Raw genomic sequence first — 24645 nt, 5'->3', positions numbered from 1 at the left:
ACTTATTTCATATAAATATTTCAAAGTTACATATAACATTAAAAAGTCGAATGTTCAACACCTAACAAGAGCCACTGCAGAATGGGGGGGGGGCCTCAGTCAACTATTCCTTATTTCAAAAGGCAAACACATCAGAGGAAAAACATTTTAGTGAAGGGTTTTCACAGAAAACATTACATTTATGTACAGGATTTAATTAAAATTTTTTATTTGACTTTGACAATTAAGGCCATTTACAAATCAAGGTCACAAGGTCATAGTCAAATTATTCCAGTCTGTGTTGTCAACAATGTTTTGTTTCAGTATAAATAAAATCTGTCCAGGTATAACACATTTATGGCAAAGTAATATGACTGTCAAAGTCACATTTATGTTCAAGGCAAAACCTAGAAATGTCAGGATGTTGGTTTAGTCACAAGTGTCAATTTGTCCAAGTATTAGTCATACATAATTTTTTTTTACAATTTAAGCTGAATTCAATAAAATGACAAGTTGACAAGATCATTCCTAGGTTAAGGTCAATCTTATTTAACATGTTAGCTTTGTTGAAATCTGAATCAAATCCATAATAAACAAGCATTTGATAGTATTGCGGGCAATACAGTAGTCCCCTACCGGTCCCTCAAAAAGTTCTTTAATTGTCATACACTCCTGTGTATTGCCATTTATAATGAATTTGAGGATGAAGTCTGTATTTGAAAATATCGACCACAAAACATAATAAAATAAGTTTGTTTATATCACAGTAATGTGTTAAGTTTCCATGCTTAGTAAGGAAATTATGTTTATACAACCTTGTCATATTATTACGATGTGGGATTTTAAAGTAAATCCTATAAGGAATGAAGAAGTTGGAGTGAAAATACCAGTTTCTCGAAAAAAATCTAAGTTCAAGGGGGACATAATTCTGGAAATAGTCTTGCTAGAGTATTTAACCTTCTCAAAAATGTCGAGTGATAATAAGAAACATATATATGAAGTTTGAAGTAGATACATTAGGAAATAAAGAAGTTATTTAAAAAAGACAACATTTTTTCCCCTAAAAAATCTAAGTTCAAGGGAGGTAATATTAATATTTTTTGTGCTAGAGTTATAAACCTTGTCACATATGATGTGGTTGATGACCAGGAACTTATATTTAAAGTTTGAAGTAAACACCTTAAGAAATAAAGAACATATAGTGAAAAAGCTGAAAAATTTAAATCAGAAATCTTGAAATTCAGGCTATTTGTTGCCATAGCAACCAGAATTTTCAACATAGGAAGAAAATAAAAAGATGTGCATAATCTCCAGACTGCCATCTACCCATATTTCAAGTTTCATAAAAATATTTTCAGTACTTTTTGAGTTATCACTGGATCCAGTTTATGTGTTAAATTTGCCATATTTTCAGACTATTTGTTGCCATAGCAACCAGAATTTTCAACATAGGAAGAAAAAAAAAAGACGTGCATAATCTCCATACTGCCATCTATCCATATATCAAGTTTCATAAAAATATTTTCAGTACTTTTTGCGTTATCGCGGGATCCAGTTTTGTGGACGGACGGACTGACGGACTGACGGACTGACAGACTGACAGACAGACAGACAGACAGACGGACAGACAGACAGACAGACAGACAGACAGACAGACGGACAGACGGACGGAGGGTAAACCTAAAGTCCCCTCCGGTTAAACCGGTAGGGGACTAATAACAAAAATATAATTTAAGCTAAATTCAATAACCTTACCTTGAATTCATTTATGTGTGTAAAAGTCATTATTTGAATTATTTATTATATTAGTTTTGTAAAAAGTATTGATATTTTAGAGAAAAAACACACTTCTGTAAATTGATAATAAAATCATGACAATTTAAGCAAAATTCATTAATATGACCTTGATGGTCTAGGTCATTTAAAGGTCAAGGTCATATTAGAATTATTAAACAGAACAGTTTCTTCATAAGTGTGGTTTTATTTAAGTATGAATAAAACCTGTAAATTAATAAACAATTTAAGACTATTTCAGCAAATATTTGACCTTCACGGTCAAGGCCATTAAAGGTCAAGGTCATTTTTAAATTATGCAACATTTGGTATGATAAGAAGTGTTGTTTTGCCTAAGTATAAATCAAATCCATTAAAACTTGACAAAATTATGGCTACTTTAAGCAAATTTCAATAATTTGACCTTGAATGTCAATGTAAAGTTCAATTCAATCTTCTTGACTATCTTGTCTGAAGGGTTAGTGTGTCCTTTGTGGGAACAATTCATTAATTTATTACAAATGTATGGCTAATTATAGCAAAAAAAACAACAACACAACAAAACAATATATTGACCATCAGGGTCAAATTCAGTCTGGTCTACTTAAAAGTCATGTCCAAAAGCTTGTTGAGACTAAGTATGAAGACAATCCATCTGTGAAAAACAAAGTTATAGCCAGTTATAGCAAAAACCAAGCAAAGGTGAAAAATACCCACTTGAAGGTGTCAAGGACAAGTTAAGTCAGATCTATTGAAGGTCTTGCGCAAATAATTTTTGTGACCAAGTATAAAGAAATGAAAAAATATAACAAATGTTAAGCAACAACACCATACCTAAAGCAATAGCCAAATTTGTTCTCTAAAATAATCAAGCTAAAAAAGGACAAATAACCTGCACATTTAAGCAATGTTCATTACTTATAAAACAGTGTATTCATGTATATACATTAAATATGGCAGTCAAAAGTAGCAATGGAAGACATAGTGATATAAAGTTTCACATATAACACATTTATACACAGAGTTATAAAATTGCAAGAAGTAATAGTAAAACACTCTTCTCTCAATATATGTAACACATTCATGAACATTTCAGACAAGTTTTCTTAAAACAATAACCATACATAAAGCAAAGTTAAGGCTAAATGATGATTCTGTAAGAATGTGGTAGTTTTCTTCATTTTTTTGTTAGATTAGAATATTAATCAATTATAAAGTTTACATTTGATATATTACCACAAGATAATCACAAGTTAAAGATAATTATACTTTGTATTCAACTTTTATTCAAGTTTTAGGTAAAAAGTCATATATTGATATTGACGTATACTAGAGAAGGAAAGGCTGAAGTGTTTTTATTTACAATACATGAGTGGGCAAGCAGGAGGTACACTAGTCTTGTAATAAAAAGAAAACAAGACCTCAAACCTTGTCTCAGTTTATACACCATTATTATATTGCAATATATTTATTTTTAACTTGTGATTTTTATCTTTGTTTCTTTCAAAACAATATACAAAGATAACATTGTTCTTAGGTAAAATAGACCTCTGTTCATACATTTACATATATCAGATAATGAGGGCCTACAGTATATAAACGTTTATACAGGTCATCATTCTAGGTTATGTGGATCAACTGGAACTGTATATAGCAGTTATATTAAAACATGACATGTATACTGATCACAGACTATAAGTTACATAATGCCAACACATAGACAGACACACTTGTATTACAGAAGATACCTCCTTGAAATATTACATGAAGTGATTACTGGCAATAAGAACAAGGTATCTGCTAGCTCACACTAATGTACTTTACTGTTATATCACAACTGTTCAAACAGGGTCACTCTAGACTGAGTACTCGTTGATGATGCCTGTAAGTAACAGAAATTAATAAATAAAATTAACATTGAATCAAAAATTGAATAACTAAAACAAACATATAACCAGTATATAAATTTATCTAGTATGTACTATATGATAAAGTGATACAAAAATAGATAACTAAATCAACTTAAACAAGCTTATTTTCAATTACACAGTGAAACTCTATTATGTGAAGTACCCCTAAAACCAGACAAGTTTTCGGGTCTCGATTCATCCCTTATCTTTTATTCATATGGAAAAACATAATTCTTACTTCTTGTACTTACAAAAACTTTCTTTCTTCTAAAGTTTATAAGTTGAGAAACAAACACTGAACAAGCCAATGCAAACCTGGTTTACAACAAAATTTATAGTTCAGGGCAGCTACCATATTTCATCAAGGCATACATAACAAAATGAAATCATTGATGTAAAATAACAGCTGACCTGTAAGGCTACAGACAATCATACTGTTTGTGTCAGTATTTGTATGAACCTGTGTGTGTCTTACCTGGCGTAAAGTTGAGTACTTTGTTTCCCCTCTCAGTACACCTTCTTCATGTAGTCTGTCTAACATATTCTCTGTATCTTCCTTCTTCAATACCTCTATTTCTGTCTTTAGTTCTCTTAAATGATCTGATAAATTCTTTGATTTTTCTGTGTATTCCACTCTGTTAAAGATATCAGAGGAAACATTTAAATTCATTATCTCATGTAAAGCTCTCTTGCCTTTGCATAAATCAACAACAGGTACTGACAAGAGCTGTCTGTGGGACAGTGTGCTCAACTTTTCTCTGTGCTTGATAGTAAAACAAGAGCCTAGATAAAGTAGAATTTTTTAAGTTTAAAAAAAAAAGGCCATAATTTTGTCAAAATTCATTTAGAGTAATTAGCCTTGGAATGTGTTTTAAATGAGTGTGTGAAGTTTCAGCCCATTCTTTTTAATAGTTTTGGAGATACCATGGAAATAACATAACCAAAGTGTGACACTGACATCTGGGGGAGAACAAAAGCTCTCCCTATCCTTTGAATAGTCAAGCTACAAAGGTCAGTGACATTATATTAGCATATGAGATAAATTTCATTTCACAACATGATATAAACAAACATTTCTAGTAACATGCCTTGCTGATGAACGTTGCAGCATGTCCAAAACAGACAAAAACTTATCCCTACATAGCTCAGTTACTTAACAACCTAAATGTGAAGCTCAAACATTTAATACAAAGCATATACTCTAGTATTTTCTCTTAAGTTGTAACCATTAGATCTATTAGGATCTTTAATGGTTGTATATAAGAAAGAAGAAAATCTTCACCTTTCTTTCTCTATTTCTAGAGAGAGTTGTGCCATATCTGTTGTTGCTAGGAGATCACAGTTAGCTTCTGTAGTCGACTCGTTCGGCCCTAAATCTGGTGACAACGTCAAATGGGACGCTAGGTCAGATGTCAAGTTAGGTATTGAAAACATTTCCTATAAATATGCAATCATGTCTGGTTATTTTCATATAATGTTTTTGTGTCTGAAATCATCTCAACAATTAACATTTAGGGATGACATTTATGCTGTTAACAGTGTACAACAAGAAGTATTGTAAAAATGTGATAATATTTAACCATTCTAATCAAAATCAAGATTTATTTATGGCTTGTTCATTCTGAACCACAAATCAATTATGATCTTCTTTATTCTGAGAATCATCCACTATACAGACTTTATAACAAATACAGTATTATTGAAATCCTGAGGTTAAATAGTTGTATATGAACTACATCTGTTTAAAAGTCAAACTGGTACTGTTGACATGACAACTTTCCAGGTCTTTGGCTAGAAATCTTTAGGTGGCCCTTTTTGGTGGCCCGGATCAGGCAGCCACATGAGTATTAAACCACCAAACTTCAGTCAGCTAAGAATATGCTTCCTCATATAGAAGAATGCAGATAGATTTGTGAGAATAAAGAAAAGTAATTACAGGATATGCCATAGATCCTCTGGTAATTTCAAGGAGTTTTTCCTTTGCCAATCTTTCTTCCAGTTTAGCTTGTCGTAACTCTTCTCTCAATTGTTCAGCCTCTCTTACCCTGCAGTCAAACAAATTTGAAGATTTCTTTAAGTTGTATAATAAAATACCAACTCTTCAGAATGCTAGTACTAGAGGGTCTGAATCTAAGCCTATATCATTAGTCTGAGATCAGATCAGCTTGCACGTCTATATAATCTGAAGCTTTGTTCTAGCCCTACTGATTTTGTTTGATCTTACTGCCCTGCTGTAAGCTCAGAACTAGCATTAGTGATAATAATAGATTTAAATATGCAGTAAACTCAGCTCATTACAATTTTCTTTGGGACCGCCGAAGTTATACAGTTATATCTGAATAGCAACCAATTTGAAAACAAAGAGTTGGGAATGTGACAACAGCATCTTTATAAGGTGTATATTGTTATAAGTGATATTGTTATTAGTGAAATTTACTGAAAGTTTCTATACTAGTATCACTTGCAAGCATATTAAGGATTATTATATTACCCATCACACTTTCTTTGACAGCTGTGTGCAGGGCAAATTGATTATACAAATTCCTAAAGGTAAGCATAAAATAAAACATGTATTTACATGTATATTCTATGGCATCATTTTTAGTAACAGAGATAGAGGTGAACTGAATTTATGGTTTCTGTAAATAATGTACTGGTAAAATGAAATGGCAAAAAAATCATTCTTGATTTATATATATAAATAAATTGTGCTTTGTTTATACATTAATCAGTTTATAGTTCCTATTAAGAAGACCTCTTGATTTACTCAGGTGACCCCTTGTGCCTTAAATAATGCACAGTGGGTATCTGAGATCCCCTTCCAACAGTAAATATATGATTCTTTTTTCTAGAACATTGTTAGCAATCTTATATTTTGAAGAACTCATGTCATAAAAACAAAAAATATTGTCAAACAATGTATGCTTAAATATAAATCATGTCAAACAAGGTCAGATAACTATAAAATCATGTCAAACAAGGTCAGATAACTATAAAATCATGTCAGACAAGGTCAGATAACTATAAAATCATGTCACACAATGGCAGTATAACTATAAAATCATGTCAAACAAGGTCAGATAACTATAAAATCATGTCAAACAAGGTCAGATAACTATAAAATCATGTCAAACAAGGTCAGATAACTATAAAACAATGTAACACAATGTCAGTATAACTATAAAATCATGTCAAACAAGGTCAGTAACAAAAAATCATGTCAAACAAGGTCAGTAACAAAAAATCATGTCAAACAAGGTAAGTTAACTATAAAATTGTGTCAACCATGGCTAGTATAACTGTAAAGTCATGTCAAAAATGATTAGTTTAACAAAAATATCATATCAAACAAGGTCAGTACAACTAAAAGTTAGTATACCTTTGCTCTGAATCTTCCAACAATCTTGTTGCTATGAATTCAGCATCTCTGGCTCTTAATTCCATTGTTAATTTCTCCTCCTCTGTCTATAAATAGAAATTATATTGATTTATAACATTGCTAAACGGACGCCTGACGAAAAGCGATCACAAAAGCTCATCATGTCACTTTGTGACAGGTGAGCTAAAAAGTCAAGCTAAAAATGATTATGTTAGCATATCTGGCTGGTAAACCCCTTTTTTGTTTTGTACAAATATACAGAACAGTATCTAGATATTTATTATTAAAATGAAGATATTGATGCATAACTGATATATGATATCGCACATTAGTTCTGAAGCCACCCTCTTCTTGAATACCATGTCTTGTGTAAGTTTGTACTGATTTATTTGGGTTTGTGTAAGAAGCTATAAGCTTACAGACACACTTGGAAATTTGTTCCCGGAACCAACCAATATTCATTTACCAATAGGTCACCCCACTCTCTTACGCCCCATGTGAAAACATTTAACAACCAAACTGGCATTTAACCATTTAACACCTGAGTTTTGTGATGTGTTTCTGTATAAAGTTATAATGTTATAAATACCTTAATTGCAGATAATCTAATTCTATTTTTCTCATTTTCTGCTTCATTAGCTTTCTGTGAGAGAAGAGATGCCTCCTCCTCAGCAATTCTTGCCTTCTCTGCTAACAACTCAGCTGTCTCCTCCGATCTTCCCTGATATATATCATACAATAATATATGTCAACATTTCCCTCATATATATCATACAATAATATATGTAAACATTTCCCTCATATATATCATACAATAATATATGTCAACATTTCCCTCATATATATCATACAATAATATATGTCAACATTTCCCTCATATATATCATACAATAATATATGTCAACATTTCCCTCATATATATCATACAATAACATATGTCAACATTTCCCTCATTTATATCATACAATAATATATGTCAACATTTCCCTCATATATATCATACAATAAAATATGTCAACATTTCCCTCATATATATCATACAATAAAATATGTCAAAATATCCCTCATATATATCATTCAATAAATATGTCAATATTTCCCACATATATATCATACAATAAAATATGTCAAAATATCCCTGATATATATCATACAATAAAATATGTCAACATTTCCCTGTATCATACTATAAAATATGTCAAAATATCCCTGATATATATCATACAATAATATATGTCAACATTTCCCTGATATATATCATACAAATAAATATGTCAACATTTCCCTGATATATATCATACAATAAAATATGTCAACATTTCCCTGTATCATACAATAAAATATGTCAAAATATCCCTGATATATATCATACAATAATATATGTCAACATTTCCCTGATATATATCATACAATAAAATATGTCAACATTTCCCTGATATATATCATACAATAATATATGTCAATATTTCCGTCATATATATCATAGAATAAAATATGTCAACATTTCCCTGATATATATCATACAATAACATATGTCAACATTTCCCTCATATATATCATACAATAATATATGTCAACATTTCCCTGATATATATCATACAATAACATATGTTAACATTTCCCTGTATCATATTATAAAATACCACAACTGTTCCCTTATATAAATATATAACATACAATAAAACATCTCTTATTCAATAAAACATTATACTTTATCTTTCCTTTTGTTAAATAGTCTACAGTATATGAGCATAAAAATGGTTTGTCAAGACTTTAGTACAAGAAACTCTTATAAAAGACGTTCCAGGATAATTTATGTTTTGTATACCACAAAAATTTAAGTATTAATATTGTGACTGTAGTATAACAATGTATTAATTAAAGACTAGTGCTGACACATGAACCCATATTAACATTAAACCACAAACAATAAACAAGTGTTACACACAAACATTTCTAGTTTCATTAAAAAGTTCATATAGGTGTAAAGAATATTCACACATAACGTTTGGTTTTGTAAAATAAATTACTTTATAATGCACAACCACCATCAGAACACATAAACAGAAAATATCTTGAGTTGGCTACACTGAATAAATACGTGGTAACAATACCAATAAGTAAAAACCCTCATTTAGTACATTATAAAAACATTATACTAACAAGAGAATCTTGAACAATTCTAACATCGTCCTGTAACTGTGATAATCTTCGTTCTAATTCTTCTTTCTCTCTCAAAGCATCTTCCTTCATCTGTTTCTCCTTTGTGTATCTTGTTCTCTCTATCTAAAATATGTTAGCAGAACTTGGTGCTTCAATTGTGTAACAAAATCATAATGTTAACACTACTACCAGTATAGTATGACAAAATGTCACCAGTATAGAAATAGACAGCACAACATATTCACTTTTATAGACTCTTTTCTCATCCATTTTATGACTATCAGCTGTGAAAGATCAAACAAAAAGCATATATACAAGATTTATAAAGTTGTTTATTTTATACAATAATAAAGATCAAACCCAGCATGATTTAGCCTAATGCCTCAATATAGTTGAAAGTTGCAAAATGTAATTTTCCAAATTTTAAAATCTTCAATCACAGTGAACTTTTGATGCATTTTTCTCTTGATCGCTTCCAATGATGTGTGTTAACTTTCTTAAAACACAAAAACTGTACAACTTGTTGTGATTATATTGCCGACTATGATATTTAAAGGTAAAACATAAATATGTATGTAAGTATGATGTATAATACCTGTTTTCTAAGTTTCTCATCTCTTGCCTGTGCTTTCATCTGTTGTATCTCCATAGAGTCAGGTCTACGACGTCTCATAAACAACTCATGATTACCTACACATAACTCTAATATCTGAAATTATATCATCATGTCAACTGTCATCTATAACATAATCTACAAATCATTTATGTCATACAATAAAGTATTTTATCAATGCTATTAAACTGTACTTTCTGGAACAGCGACATACTTCAGTTACATAATGTTAATAAAAGTTGTTTCAATGCTCTTTCTATTACATAAAACTTTATTATAACAGTGTAATGTGCATATATATGAGGTATGATCAAAAAGTTCTCGGCCCGATATACTTCTAGCCATGACATTTACACACGATACGTCGATACTGATATCTTATTGAAAATTACTGACCGAGTTACATGTGGTTTTACACAGATTAAGTAACATAAAACACACTTTGATCAGTAGATGGGTGCGTCATTTAGACCAAATGGAGAAAGTTGTCATAAGAGCTGTCATTAAGTACCTGTGCAGAAAGGGATGTCCAACAAGGAAATCCATGAAGACTTCATGGATACACTTGGGAAGCACTGCGAAAAAATGGGCTGCTAAATATAAGAGGGGCAGGGAGAGCATTTGAGATGATGAACGGCCTGGTCGGCCAAAAGAGGCCACCAACAATGAAACTGCAGAAGCTGTGCACAATCTGGTCATATGCGACAGAAGGCGAGACCTGCGAAGCATTGCTAGGGAAGTGGATATAAGTTTTGGTTAAGTTCAGGCAATTCTGACTGATGTCTATGGCATGTAAAAGGTTTCCCCTAGATGGGTTCTTTGATCCAGAATCCAGAACATGCAGTGGAAGCACCCTGACTCACCCCCTCTGTGTCTGCGTCAAGAAATCACGCGTAAAAGGCGGGGCAAACTGATTCAAGGCGTTCTGCTCCTGCACGACAATGCGCCAGCTCACACATCCCAAGTTGCGATGGCTGCTGCAACTGACTGCGGATTTGAAATTCTTCCCCATCCCCCATATTCTCCGGACTTGGCCCCTTCTGACTTCTACCTGTTTCCGAAACTGAAAACCAAGCTTCGTGGTAGACGTTTTGGAAGCAATGAAGGTGTCATGGAGGCGGTCAATGAGTTCTTTGAGGACCAAAATAGAGAGTTCTATTTTGAAGGGTTAAACAAGTTGGAGCACAGGTGGGCAAAGTGCATTGATGTAGAGGGTGATTATTTGAAATGTAAGACCATTTGTTGGGTTCTCTGAATACCGGAAGTACACCGGGCCAAGAACTTTTTTTATCAATCCTCGTAAACTGTGGTATAGTAAATGACCTGATTGTTTTGTTGAGTTTAAAGTCACATCAAAACTGTAATTTGTAAAGGTCATATGGCAACATGTCAGCTTTTGGAGGATGACCTCATGGGCTGTTTAGTGTATTTACATATTATCTATTAAACATTTTTACCATTTTAAGAGAACCAAATGACTGATGATGAATTTCAAATTTTGTGATTTTGGGCTTAGAGACCTCAGTGAAGTTCCTTTAAGACCACTTCTTAGTTTTATGAGGATTCAGAAAATATACTCATCATTTTTATACTCATTATTTTGCTTATTAAAGACCACAAAAAGAAAACTCCTACTCATAACATACCAATTTATTCAGCCTGATTTTTGGAGCATAGAATACAAAGTCAGGTGCCTTCTTGTCTATAGCTTTAATCACAAACTGAAACAAGGAAAACTATTATAACACTATGTCCTTGCTACATATAATTTAACTTATATCAATATTAAACTATTATCATACATTTACAAAGACATTTGGGTAAAATGTAAATCAGAGCATTTTCAGTTAATCACTTTTAAATATGTATTAAGGGAAGTAAGACATCTAGACCCCTTGACTTCTCGACCCCTTAGGATATTAAGATGACATCTAGACCCCTTGACTCTTAGACCCCTTGTAAGATGACTTTTCGACCCCTACTGACTAAGACATTTCGACCCCTGTTTTAAATGTTGGACTTTAAAAGAACCATAAATATATTTTGAAAATATTGTAAGACTTTTATATAATATTTAATTTTTTTCTTTAAATTTATATGTTTTTTTTTTAAATATTAGTTGCAAAATTTACATTTTTTAAATTTAATTTTGGTGATTAATAAACAAATCACAGTTTTTATTTGTTTAATTATTGACTAAAATCGGATTAAAGTCCCGTGGTTTAATGTAATGGTGCTAATTTCTAATTACGTCATTAGCGCATTAAGTAACAATCATTTTTTAGATATATAACATCGTGCGTAACAAATAATCTTTGATGTTAAAGAAAGTCTTTGCTAATTACTTTCACACATTTTTTATTCATACCATTTACTCAAACTTGTGAAGATATACATAAAAACGCGTATTTTCTACATCAATTCAGTTTTATTAAAATTAGGCGTGTTTCCTATTAATATTGCCTCATAAATAGTGAAGGAATAGTATTACAGACTTTTTTGTGTGTATATTTCTCATAATCATATTACTTTATTAAATGATAATTTATTAAATGATAATGTCCGTTTTGTGTATTGCGTGCGAGGAGACTGTTCGTCCTTTACAACATGCCGTCACATGTGTCATTTGTGAGAAGGTGCAACACAGAACCTGCAACACTGGTTAGTAATGTTTCATTTTTCAGTTTATTGTTTATGATAATGATACATTGGCAATGAAAGTTTATACTAAAAGAAATATTGAATTGTGTGTAATAGTTAACGGAAATGTAATTATTGACTGCGTAATAATTAACGGAAGCTGACCCCATAATTATCAAAGTAAAAAAATACTATCAGTAATTTTAGGTAAATGATATAGTTGAAGATATATTTATTGACTGACTTGGTATGTCAGATATTTACAAAAATATATATGACTCACTACTAAAACAATTAAAATTTCATTTTTGCAACAGTGAAAATTAGAATGAGTGTGCTTCAAACTGTATCCAATAAAATTATTAAATAATAAAGGATTTATTTTTGATACACATTTAATCACTTGCAAACATATTTTGACCACAAAAAATGAAAATGACAAATAAGTTATCATCATACATCTCCCGTGTGCTTGTTTAACATGTATGTGTTTAATCCGTGACACGTGATAGGATAAACACCGGCGCGTGCCGTTAAATAATCAAATTATCGGTATTACATGTATGTGTTTATTCAGTGACACGTAATTGGATTAACACCGGCGCGTGCCGATACTAATCCGATTATCGGTCATTAGAAAGGTATATACATGTATTATCAATAAAAACATAATTTTATTTTTTTAAATTTTGTTATCAGATGAAAAATTTGTATTTTGCAGGTATCAGCAGAATAGATTATTACAAGGCACGTAAACGTTTAAGCGTCGTACAGTTCACTTGTAGTATTTGTAGTGACGCCCCTTCAGATGAAGCAACACCTGATCATGACAATTCCGTTGATCATTCAATTTCGGAAGCTGTTGGGACCGCATTGCATTCTACTTTGATTGAGGTTTGTCAAATTGAATTGATATAAATTATTTTACTTCACAATCATGACATAGAATAACATTTTTTAAGGATGTAATGATTATTCTTCGTTGATATCAATGCTACATGTATTTAAGAAATACGTACATGATTTCCCGTATATGACATTATATATTGCCATTAAAGAAATATACAACTAGTAATTGTCCATGTTATAGTGAAACGTATGAATTGTTTTAAAGTAAATAGGTAAATGCATAACGTAAATGTGTATTTTAGACTTCGAGTGAAGACGTTAACAGACATGTGACATTTCTGCTGGATTATAGTATTGGTTCCACGTCTAGTGATACTGCCGGTGAGACACAGAACATACAGAATGCTACTTACGTTGTTACACCAGAAACTTGTTATGAAAATACGGATAGAGATCTATTCGACGTTACACGTCATGCGCAAGATACGTCAAATGTCACTGACAGGTAATGCATTGAAAATATTTTAATTAACATAAATGCTTATCACGGTGAATAAATATCAAGTAAATATATCTGCGTGTGTATATGTATTTTCGTGTACTTTTTAAATGTTTTTGCAATATATATTATATCTACGATTTCTTCATATAAGCATGCTAACATATCCTTTGTATTAAAAAATAACAGGTCAGTTGAAGATCCGGCCTTGACCGATACGGTTTTAGAAGATAATGATATGATCAAGTTTGAGGTTGTAGAAGAGGGTTCCATACGGAAAAAGAAGAAGCTTGTATCATCTGATGGTTATTCATACTGTGTTAAGGTGTGTAACAAATGACTAATTTTTCATGTACATGTAATGTTTACTTAATCTAAATGTCTTATGTAAAAACGAACTTCCCTTATTCAAAATGGTCTGTGCAAGGAACGATATAGAGTGTATGTCAAAATCATACTGGAGAAAATTTCTTATAAATTGAATAATAATCCAATACATAGTTTTTGTAGTAGAAATAATCATTTGATATTTTAATTAATTTAGATGCGAAAATGCACTCTTTACATGTGATTTGTTTCAGAGACAGACAAAATCCAGTACTCAGTGGCGTTGTAGTCAACGAAGGCCGGGAAACATTTGTTACGCCAGCGTGACACAGCGAGGCGACATCTTCTCGCGAGGACCAGGGCCTCACAATCACTCATCGGACCCGTTAATGAAAAAGAGAGTTATATTCAAACGAAACGTAAGAACGACATTTTTATTACATATTAACTTTGTATCAGTTTTTACCCAAAAGAAAATAAACATCATTTTCATGAAAAAATATATTTTTACCATAAATGTTGAAATATGATACAGGCGCCGAAAACAGTGTTTAATAATAACATTTAATTTACAGATAAAACAAGATGCTGTGAAAGACGTATATGCCCCAGCAGGAAAGGTTATAAGCGGACACATTGCCGAAACTTTCGGAAAAGGTGATTTTGGTTTACCTCTCCCAGACTCCATGTTGAGACAGGTAAATCGAGCAAGACAGAAGATCCGGCCAGCAGAACCCACAACGTTAACAGACTTTGAGGCAAGTTGTTTTTTTCCTTCAAATATTTCATACCAATTGTGAAATATCAATGGAATTATCATAATGAATGTTAAGAAATGAAATTAATAAATTAATAAATATTGATCTCTACATTTTCTATAACTGTTAAATTTTTCTACAGTTTGACTGTGACTACCTTGGTCAAGAGTTTCTTGTTGGTGATGTCCACGTCGGAGACGAGCGTCATATGATGTTTGCAACCAACGATCAGCTACAACTTCTTCAAAGAGCACGCAAGTGGTATCGTGATGGTACGTTTAGAGTCGTCAGGAAGCCGTTTAGGCAATTATGGAGCATTCATGCCTTTCTACGCAAAGGAGAGACAATGAAACAAGTACCGCTTCTTTTTGTGATGATGTCTCGTCGGCGGAAGCAAGACTACATTGCTGTTAGTATATCAATCATTTATTATTCCTAATATGAATGAAATTCACTTGAATTGTATTTAACTCAATTGCAGTTCATCATATTTCAGTATATCAATATGAATATTTTATAATACAGGTATTGGAGAAACTTCTTGATATCATGGATGAAGCGCCGGTGGTTGAACGCTTTACTATGGACTTCGAAGCCGGTAGGTTTGATTTGATCACTTATTTATTTAATTTGAACAAATAACACCGTATGACTTGTTTCTATTCATAAACGTATTATTAAAAAGAATATTGATAAATGCTTGAAAAAAATAAATAATGATTTCTTAATTGCATACACTATTAAAAAATTAAAGTTTACATAATCTGATATGATATTTCGGCACGACGTTAGATCATAACAAAAAAGTACATTTCAGGTTTATGGCAAGCCTTACGACAGATCTTTCCTGGTGCCAGTCTCAAAGGATGCGGTTTTCACTGGGCACAGGCGATACAGCGACGAGTACAGGAGCTAGGTTTGATGACCACATATCGACACATAGAGGGTGTACATCAGATTATTAGGAAACTACTGGCTCTACCGTTCCTGCCTGGAAGTGATATACCAAGAGCATTCAAGAAGCTGTTCGACAAAGTTGATGTTAGCTCTCAAGCGCTTGTAGACCTATTCGAGTACGTGAATGATCAATGGCTGGAGAACAGTTTGTGGTCTGCAGAAGAATGGTCCGTCTACAGACAGACTGTTCGTACCAACAACGAAACAGAGGGTATGCTCTATTTGTGTTATCTTTTTAATATAAAAATAAGAGTTATTAAGTAAAATAATATTTTAATTTTATACAGACAATGTCGTCAATAATTCTTAATAAAACATAATGATTGAATTGTGACGCAAAAATAAAATATAAAGACATTGGTGAATCTATTTTGCACATTTTTATGTAAACTGTTTTTGGTTCGTTTGCTTATATTGAATATACGTTGTTATTTTTTATAGGATGGCATAGACGTCTTAATAGCCAGGCTGGTCGGGGCGTGATTCCCTTCTATGTTCTTCTTACGTTACTATTGCAAGAGGCGAAGCTAGTGAACATACATCTACAATTGGTCACGGAAGCTGGCGTCGGTCGCTATCGAAGGGAAGTGAACAGAAACATGGACGCAAAGGTGATGGACCTATGGGACATGTATGACGCTCATGATGTTGTTTGTGAGGAGTTCCTTCTAGAAATAGGATCGATCTACGGAAACTTCTAGACAAGGAAGTGTGTTATTGGACGCTGTAGAGCAATAAGACATACACAAATACAGTTTGAAAAAGTGTATATATTGTAAATAATGTAGTTCTTACATACATGTATATAAATAAAGTGATAGTGTCTGCGTTTTCTATGTATTGTTGTTTCAATGTAATGTGTGTATGTAATGTGTGTATATGTATATTTATTTGTGTTACTGTGTTTGTAAAAAATATACATAAATGATTAATAAACGGCTGAAAATGTTCTAACCTAGTCATTACTTTGTGTTTTATTTAATAAAAGCACGGACTTTCCTAATATAACAATACATTAATTAAGGGGTCGAAATGTCCGGTATATTTAAGGGGTCTAAGTGTCTAAGGGGTCTAAGTGTCAGGGGTCGAGATGTCTTAGGGGTCGAGGTGTCAAGGGGTCGAGGTGTCAAGGGGTCTAGATGTCATACACTCGTATTAAGTTCATTTGTACATGAATATTAATTGTTCATAACAATTCACAAGTGATAAACTTACCCTGACATAGGAGATAGATATCCAAAAACCAAGATAAAAAATTTGTCACTCTATATGTATTTCTGAAAATTTCTGTGTCTTTTTTTTAAAAAGTTTACAATGTCTTCCCTTCTTAGTGATGTAACAAAAATTATGACACATATTGTATTATATGAGATTCAAAATTCTTTATTAAATAATGTAAATAAGTTATATTTTATAATACAATTAATATATGAATATATACACATGAAAATTACTTACAAGATATCTACATTTAGTTGTTAATGTCTTTGTAAAGAGATTTAGTATATTTTTTAAAAGACTGTTGATAATAAACTTAGATCCTAATATATGTTAAGTTATGGCTGTCACTGAATATTGGGATATCAATATAACATAGATATTTGACATTTGACTTTAAATAAGTTCACAATTCAATATAGATACAGTTCAAACACCCATTTTTCACTCTCTAAGGCAATAATTTTCTTTTATGTGTGAAGATAGAAGTCAATTTCCTTTTTCTTGGCTAGCTTGAGTACAGAATTTATTTACAGAGGTCAATGAGAAATAATCACACACAAAAACCATCTTGTATTTGTGATGACTAAAACAAGCATACAATATCAACATGATAATAGTGTATAATACATATTCACATGGTTTGTGTTGTACCTTCTACATAAATATGATATATCGCTGATAATTGGCTTCTATATATTGATACAAAAAAAACCCATCAATGACAGCTGTATATAACTTATGACTCACCTTCTTATCTTTAAATGAGATGTTTTTTATTTCATTCCAGGGAAAGGTGACATTTGGTGACAACCTGTTATCTCTCTCATATATGTTCAAACCAAGAGCATTGACACCTAGCCATAAATCTGTGTTCCTCTTATTCTGAAATCATAAAAAAAGTCATATTAATTCTTCAAAATTTCAAACATGTCTCTTCTCATACAGAAAATGATCAAATTAAAAGGACTTCTGGGTGTTTCATGTAAATATCGATTAACTTCATCAATTAAATTTTGAAATTCAGAGTGATAAAAGCAACAATGTAATATAAAAGCATAGATACGTAGCCCAACAATTTGTGTGCCAGGGCTTTTTACTATATAGACAATGGTCACCCATCTCAACATCTCAGATTGTAAAGTCAGTCAGTCCCTCTTCTAGTTGACTTATTGAGACTACATTTTATGATAAAGTAAGTTTAAAATTAATTTTCTACTTTAGCCAGATGAAAAGATGGATGTAAAGAGGCGTACTTTGATTTGAAAATAGTTGACACCATACATCTCAAATTCTTGTGCTATCTTCAGATACTCCATCTGTGCTTCACTCCTGTAAACACATTCATTAATGAAACAAAAATCAAAACACATGGTTGTTCAAAATCTGCAAAGGTGTCCACATGTGACAGGCTATTTTAAAAGGATGTATAGGAAATGTATTTTTACAATACAGAAATATTCATATGAATATAAAACCAGTTTAAAGGCCCATTATGCCCCAGAAATGCATTATTCTTTTATTTCTCAAAAGCATTTTATTCATTATGTCCTGTTTTAATTTCTAAAAGGTTAGTGATTGGCCATTTACCTGAACCATCTTTTGCCTATGTGAAAGTTTTGGCAGATAGTACAGTTACAGTGATTTAAGTATTTTGTATGGAAGTCAAAATACTACTTTGTTTACATTTTGCTACGTTAATGACAAATAATTTCTCATTTAGCCCTATTTCTTTCAATTTATAAGAATCTAACATGCTCTTAAACCATTATTTAATTGTTATAAAATTAATGTTTGCCTTTTATAAAGAAGTTGAAATTTATTCAATTCTGAGGCATAGTGTGCCTTTGAATTTTACACACAACTAAGTCAAATATACAGAAGTAGCAGACTACAATAATAGTTGTCAATAATTCAAATTTAAAGAAGTTATCTCTCTTGCATCTATATTTATTTAGGTAATTCAGTTATAATTTTGTGTGAATGGAAAATATGATTCTAATACTTTGTATGATATGTAATATATTACAGATGTTTTACTTCTAGAAATGCTCAGTCAAACTGGTAGTTCAAAAACATAATCATAGCCTGTGTCATAATTTGAAGATACCGCACGACTTTGATTATTTGAATTGCCGGAGACTGGAATATTACTTCAAATAATCAATGGGTTCGAATAATCAATATCAGAATACAGTGATTGACGACATCTAATAAACTTTGACCATACACCAAACATAGCAAAACTACTATTTACATCATACAGGCACCATACTATGATTCACATAATTTATCATAAAAAAATCAATTTCTGAACTCAGTCTACAGAAATACTCCTTAATTAAGTAATTAAATTAATTAAGTAATTATTTTATACATGATATTTAAATCTCTTAATTAATGCAAGAATTTACAAATTCAACATGGTATTTTACATTGAAATGATAATTTCACTTGCAAAAGCAATTATCTCATTTAAACATACATACCATATATAAGTCCTACAACTAAGATATATAAGAAATTGTTATTGATTAAATTTGACTGTCTATAATATGTCAAGTAAATAATTTACCTTGTAAATCCTCGCTGATCAGCATACCATGTTTTTATTCTCTCTTCCCACATTTCTGATGTCATCTGATACTGATCTATAACTCTTTGAGGTAGTAGATCTTCACTGGCCAACATGCCAGGTTTATATGTTCCCTCATCATAATCACCATACTATAGTAAAACACAACTACTATTATAATTATATAAATACACAACAAAATCTACAACTTACAACTTAATCTTTATCTGCACACAAAACAAATGTAAAGAATTCATTAAAAACACTAAGCAAGGTCAGTGTAAGTTCTAAGAACTTGCTTTACAAGTGACTTGATTCAGCAAAAATATGTTTATAAACTAACTTCACAATGTTATACTTTTTCATTTAGGCAATATACATCTATCTTTTAAGAATATAGACAGAACTTAGTTTAGATTTAGGCTCTTTCATAAAAAAATTATTTGTTGCATACTTTATAAAGTAACAATTATATAAATATTGATGTTTTCACCTTTGCCTGTACTGCATATGAGGCAAGTAAGACAGAAGCTTCAGGTGGACAGTATATATCCATGTTGAGAATGGACTGTTTCACTTGTAGAAAGAACAAATGCTGGGTAATCTCTTGAATCAACTCTTCAGAAACATCCTCCGGATAAAACTTGGCAAGAAACAAAAATGTTACAGGAGATTCTTTAGGTACATCTTGATCCAGCACCTGTCAATTATGATACATGTTGTACAACATATGTAGATACTGTGAGTATATTTAGTAATACGCTAAGATTTAAATATGAGTCATAAAACTTGTCCATTTGTCACCTGCTACAATGTTTTAAATGTGTCAACTAATTTACTCTTGACAATGAAATGGACTCTTTACCCTTTGAAAATTTGCACTTATAAAAGACTTTTCCTCTTTCAAAAATGTATATACATGTAGCTTGTTCAAAGGCTTTAATATCAATACTCAGCTACCAACAGCATACTGTTCAGACCAACATGTAGACAAACCTGTCTCTATACCATTTCATCTTGCATGTCAGACTATACCAATATATAGACTGACCTATCTGTATACTATTATAGACTGGCCTATCTCTGTACCATTATAGACTGGCCTATCTCTATACTATTATAGACTGGCCTATCTCTATACCATTATAGACTGACCTATCTCTTTACCATTATAGACTGGCCTATCTTTATACCATTATAGACTGACCTATCTCTATACCATTATAGACTGAGCCATCTCTTTACCACTATAGACTGGCCTATCTCTATACCAATATAGACTGGCCTATCTCTTTACCACTATAGACTGGTCTATCTCTATACAATTATAGACTGACCTATCTCTATACCATTATAGATTGGCCTATCTCTATACAATTATAGACTGACCTATCTCTTTACTATTATAGACTGGCCTATCTCTATACTATTATAGACTGCCCTATCTCTTTACCACTATAGACTGGCCTATCTCTATACAATTATAGACTGACCTATCTCTTTACCATTATAGACTGGTCTATCTCTAAACAATTATAGATTGGCCTATCTGTATACCATTATAGACTGGTCTATCTCTATCACATTATAGACTGGCCTATCTGTATACTATTATAGACTGGCCTATTTATTTACCATTATAGACTGGCCTATCTCTACACCACTATAGACTGGCCTATCTGTATATTGTTATAGACTGACCTACCTGTATACCATTATAGACTGACCTATCGCTATAACATTATAGACTGGCCTATCTCTACACCATTATAGACTGGCCTATCTCTACACCATTATAGACTGACCTATCTCTACACCATTATAGACTGACCTATCTCTACACCATTATAGACTGACCTATCTCTATAACATTATAGACTGACCTATCTCTACACCATTATAGACTGGCCTATCTATACACCATTATAGACTGGCATATCTCTAGACCATTGTAGACTGGCCTATTTCTACACCATTATAGACTGACCTATCTCTTTACCATTTTGACTGGCTTATCTCTATACCATTTTAGACTGGCCTATCTCTACACCATTATAAACTGGCCTTTCTCAATACCATTTCTCTATACCATTGATTATTATAGATGAGCCTATCTCTAAACCATTATATCATCATCATGCATATCATTGTTGCAGCTAACTTAACTTAATCTTAAAATATGTTCCCATGGCTGGGTACTATTTCAAGGGCCTACTAACAGAAAGTCTAAGATTTGTCTCATAAATATTGTAAGGTGAGGTAAAAGCAATTATGTAATGAACAAACCTTTTTATCAAACTTTAGCCAGGCTATATAGCCTTTAGAATCAATATACTGGAGACCAAAATACCATGTTTCTCTTAGACCAATTGTCTTGCAGACCAGTTCAAACAGCTCTTTGCCAGATGCCTTGTGCTGTAAACAAACAAAATTCATAAATTTAATTTAAAAAGTTTAATGTATTCATAACAAGATATATTCACAATTTTTATGGTCATAGCCAATCAAGCTTTGTCAATAAAAATAAAATGTCATATAGCCAACTGGTACCAGTTTTACTATCCTGAAAATTTAAACAAGTCCTTTTTCATATTACTTTTTAAATATATAAAGACGTTCATCAGCCTCCTAATTGGTTTTCTTGGCTTTGCACTTGTTATTTACTTTAACATGTCTAGAAAAAAATTATTTACACACTCGGGGATTTACCGGACGCAGGATCCTGCGTCATATACGCATAAAATGCCATCCTGTACGCACAAAAATAAATTCTTCGTACACATGGACGCAGAAAATTGTCTAAAGTACCTGTCATTTCCATACTCTAAAATAAATACTTAGTATCGTGACCACACAAAAATTGTTAAGAGTAACTCTTCTTTCCGTATTTTTACGATATCTAAAATGTTTTGGTTAGTGGTGACTGGTGAAGGTCATGGGAATCACCAATTGGTATTTATAGTAACGTGTCAGTTTATTGGCTAGTTAATGTCTGCATTCAAAATACCAACCAATCATTAATGAGCACCCACGTGTCCCGGATATTATTATCAGTCGAAGCATTCGGTTGTTACCTTTAACTATGATAATACTTTCAATTTAAACGATGGCTTAAGAAGTTTTTGGGTGGGGGTGGTCCGAAAAAAAAATGAGATGACAATGAGCCTGTCTCGTCACCTGTAACTGAACGAGTACATCATCTAACAATCCACAAAACAGAAAAGTGACACAACATTCCGGTCTGTCTGGTTAGGTAGATACAAGTGATTACACTAGAGCTTCGAATGAACGAATGTTTCTAGTCAAAATACTAAAAAGCTGTTTTTTGTTTTTGTTTGAGAAATAAATCTAAAATTGTTTACAATAGTCATTTATATTGCAATCTTAGTATACTTCTTCTGTGAGCAGTCAGCAATTTCGAAAATTGTCTGGGAGTGGACTCCCAAAACTTTGTGGTGGACCCCTGTTTTTATAGATCCTGCGTCCAATGGACCCCTAATATAAAAAGGGTTGGTAAATCCCTGACACTGTCTTTCTAATACACATTATCTATAAATTTTAATTCCCTGTCCTACTATCATGACTATGGTGTCCATCCAAGATGAAGTGCTCTGGGGATCAGTCTAGATGGAAGCAGTACATAAAAAACCAAATGCTGTTTTTAAAATGGAAAATTATGTAAAATAAAAAAAATGAACAAATATTTTTATTCGACTTTCCTGTTCAAAGGCTTTGCCTACTTTCATATTAAATGTTTAGTGAAACGTCATTAGGATCTGGAGAATCTTACTAATCCTGCTGGGGATGTTTCAACAACATTTTCTCTCATCCGACCCGAACTTTCAAAATTCGAGCTTGTGACATGTAAGATATGCTTTGCCGGCGCGTCATGTCCGAAGTTGGTAAGTACAACCACAAGAGCTTGACATTCTATCAATAACGTATTTATTACTTATCAATAATTTATTTATTGTGTAAAGAGGTATATTTGCCATTATTTCTTAATAATTTGCTTATATTTTTCAATTATTGATAGAATGTCAAGCTCCGTGGTACAACTAACTTGATGCAACCATGGCTTCTGTTTAATACAAGCCGTGGTGCATGACACATGAAAAGAAAGAAGTATCCTGTTGTTGATGTATATAAAAAGCCTAGTTTTAGTTTCAGAAAAAGTCAGATTTATAAGATTACTAATCACATTAAATTAATTATTGTGATAGTTTGTTTGATTAGAATTGTTTTCTAAATATAAATTTGAAATAAACCACTTTAATAATAAAAAATTGTCAAGGACTACTGACTTTTACAGCAAATAACCAGAATTTTCAACTGAAGACTAAATAGTAATTACACATGTAGAACCTATCGAATCGCAAAAAAAATCGAATCGGGGTGTCTGTAATCGAATCGGATCAAACTTTTGGTGTATCCTTGCAGCCCTAAATAAAAACAGATTGTTACCTACAATCTATAATTTTTAAATATACTGCAGTGATGTACATATTTATTATTTCTATTTCTTACTTCAATATTTGCGAACTCAAGCTCTGCATCCATTGTTTGAACTCGGACAGAAAAACTTTTTCCGGATGACTTAGCTGCCGCTTTGCTGGCCTTCTTCATGTTTACCAGCGGCATGATTACCTTTTCAATGGTAGCTCTTTAAAAATCAACTCGAAAATAGTACAACTTATTCATCGGAAATATTAAAATTTTAGCGTATTAAGGTATTTTCAACAAATATTTTAACTTTTTATTTTTTTTACATCACTATCTTTAAAATGTTTGCAAATTGTAAGCGTCTAAAACGGGTACCACTAAAATACGCAACGGAGATTTTTTGACGCAACGGACGCAACGGGCGCAACGGAGATATTTTTTTTTAGAAAAACCGCCACAACGCCTTTTTTAAAGTCAATTTGCTATATTTAAGCATCTAAAATGATTTGTTTAGCACTATTAAGTAAGTATGTTTTAAAATCTTTCATAAATTGTATATGTT

General features: G+C 32.0%; 3 protein-coding genes across 3 annotated transcripts; 2 read left to right on the top strand and 1 right to left on the bottom strand.

The window, feature by feature from the left end:
• Positions 1-1787: 1787 nt before the first annotated feature.
• LOC132755547 (merlin-like) lies at positions 1788-24441 on the bottom strand. The gene is made up of 15 exons (XM_060746427.1): positions 24168-24441; positions 21927-22055; positions 20134-20340; positions 19641-19792; positions 18322-18397; positions 17816-17950; positions 11464-11538; positions 9800-9913; positions 9205-9327; positions 7631-7762; positions 7042-7127; positions 5599-5707; positions 4945-5099; positions 4138-4297; positions 1788-3634 (listed from the first exon to the last, which is right to left on the bottom strand). The coding sequence occupies exons 1-15, from the start codon at positions 24279-24281 to the stop codon at positions 3584-3586; spliced, it is 1818 nt and encodes a 605-aa protein (XP_060602410.1). The 5' UTR covers positions 24282-24441; the 3' UTR covers positions 1788-3583.
• Positions 12025-15033, top strand: LOC132755543 (uncharacterized). The gene is made up of 6 exons (XM_060746418.1): positions 12025-12478; positions 13179-13351; positions 13609-13811; positions 13995-14130; positions 14387-14551; positions 14708-15033. The coding sequence occupies exons 1-6, from the start codon at positions 12370-12372 to the stop codon at positions 14930-14932; spliced, it is 1011 nt and encodes a 336-aa protein (XP_060602401.1). The 5' UTR covers positions 12025-12369; the 3' UTR covers positions 14933-15033.
• On the top strand, positions 15019-16743 carry LOC132755544 (uncharacterized). Its single transcript, XM_060746419.1, has 4 exons — positions 15019-15299; positions 15416-15488; positions 15708-16058; positions 16289-16743. The coding sequence occupies exons 1-4, from the start codon at positions 15099-15101 to the stop codon at positions 16546-16548; spliced, it is 885 nt and encodes a 294-aa protein (XP_060602402.1). The 5' UTR covers positions 15019-15098; the 3' UTR covers positions 16549-16743.
• Positions 24442-24645: the final 204 nt, after the last annotated feature.

This window comes from Ruditapes philippinarum, unplaced genomic scaffold, assembly GCF_026571515.1.
Source record: "Ruditapes philippinarum isolate M1 unplaced genomic scaffold, ASM2657151v2 ctg2558_1_1_1_1, whole genome shotgun sequence".
Lineage (NCBI taxonomy): Eukaryota > Metazoa > Mollusca > Bivalvia > Venerida > Veneridae > Ruditapes > Ruditapes philippinarum.
The sequence above is the reverse complement of the archived record's forward strand: the minus strand, read 5'-3'. Positions and strand labels throughout refer to the sequence as shown.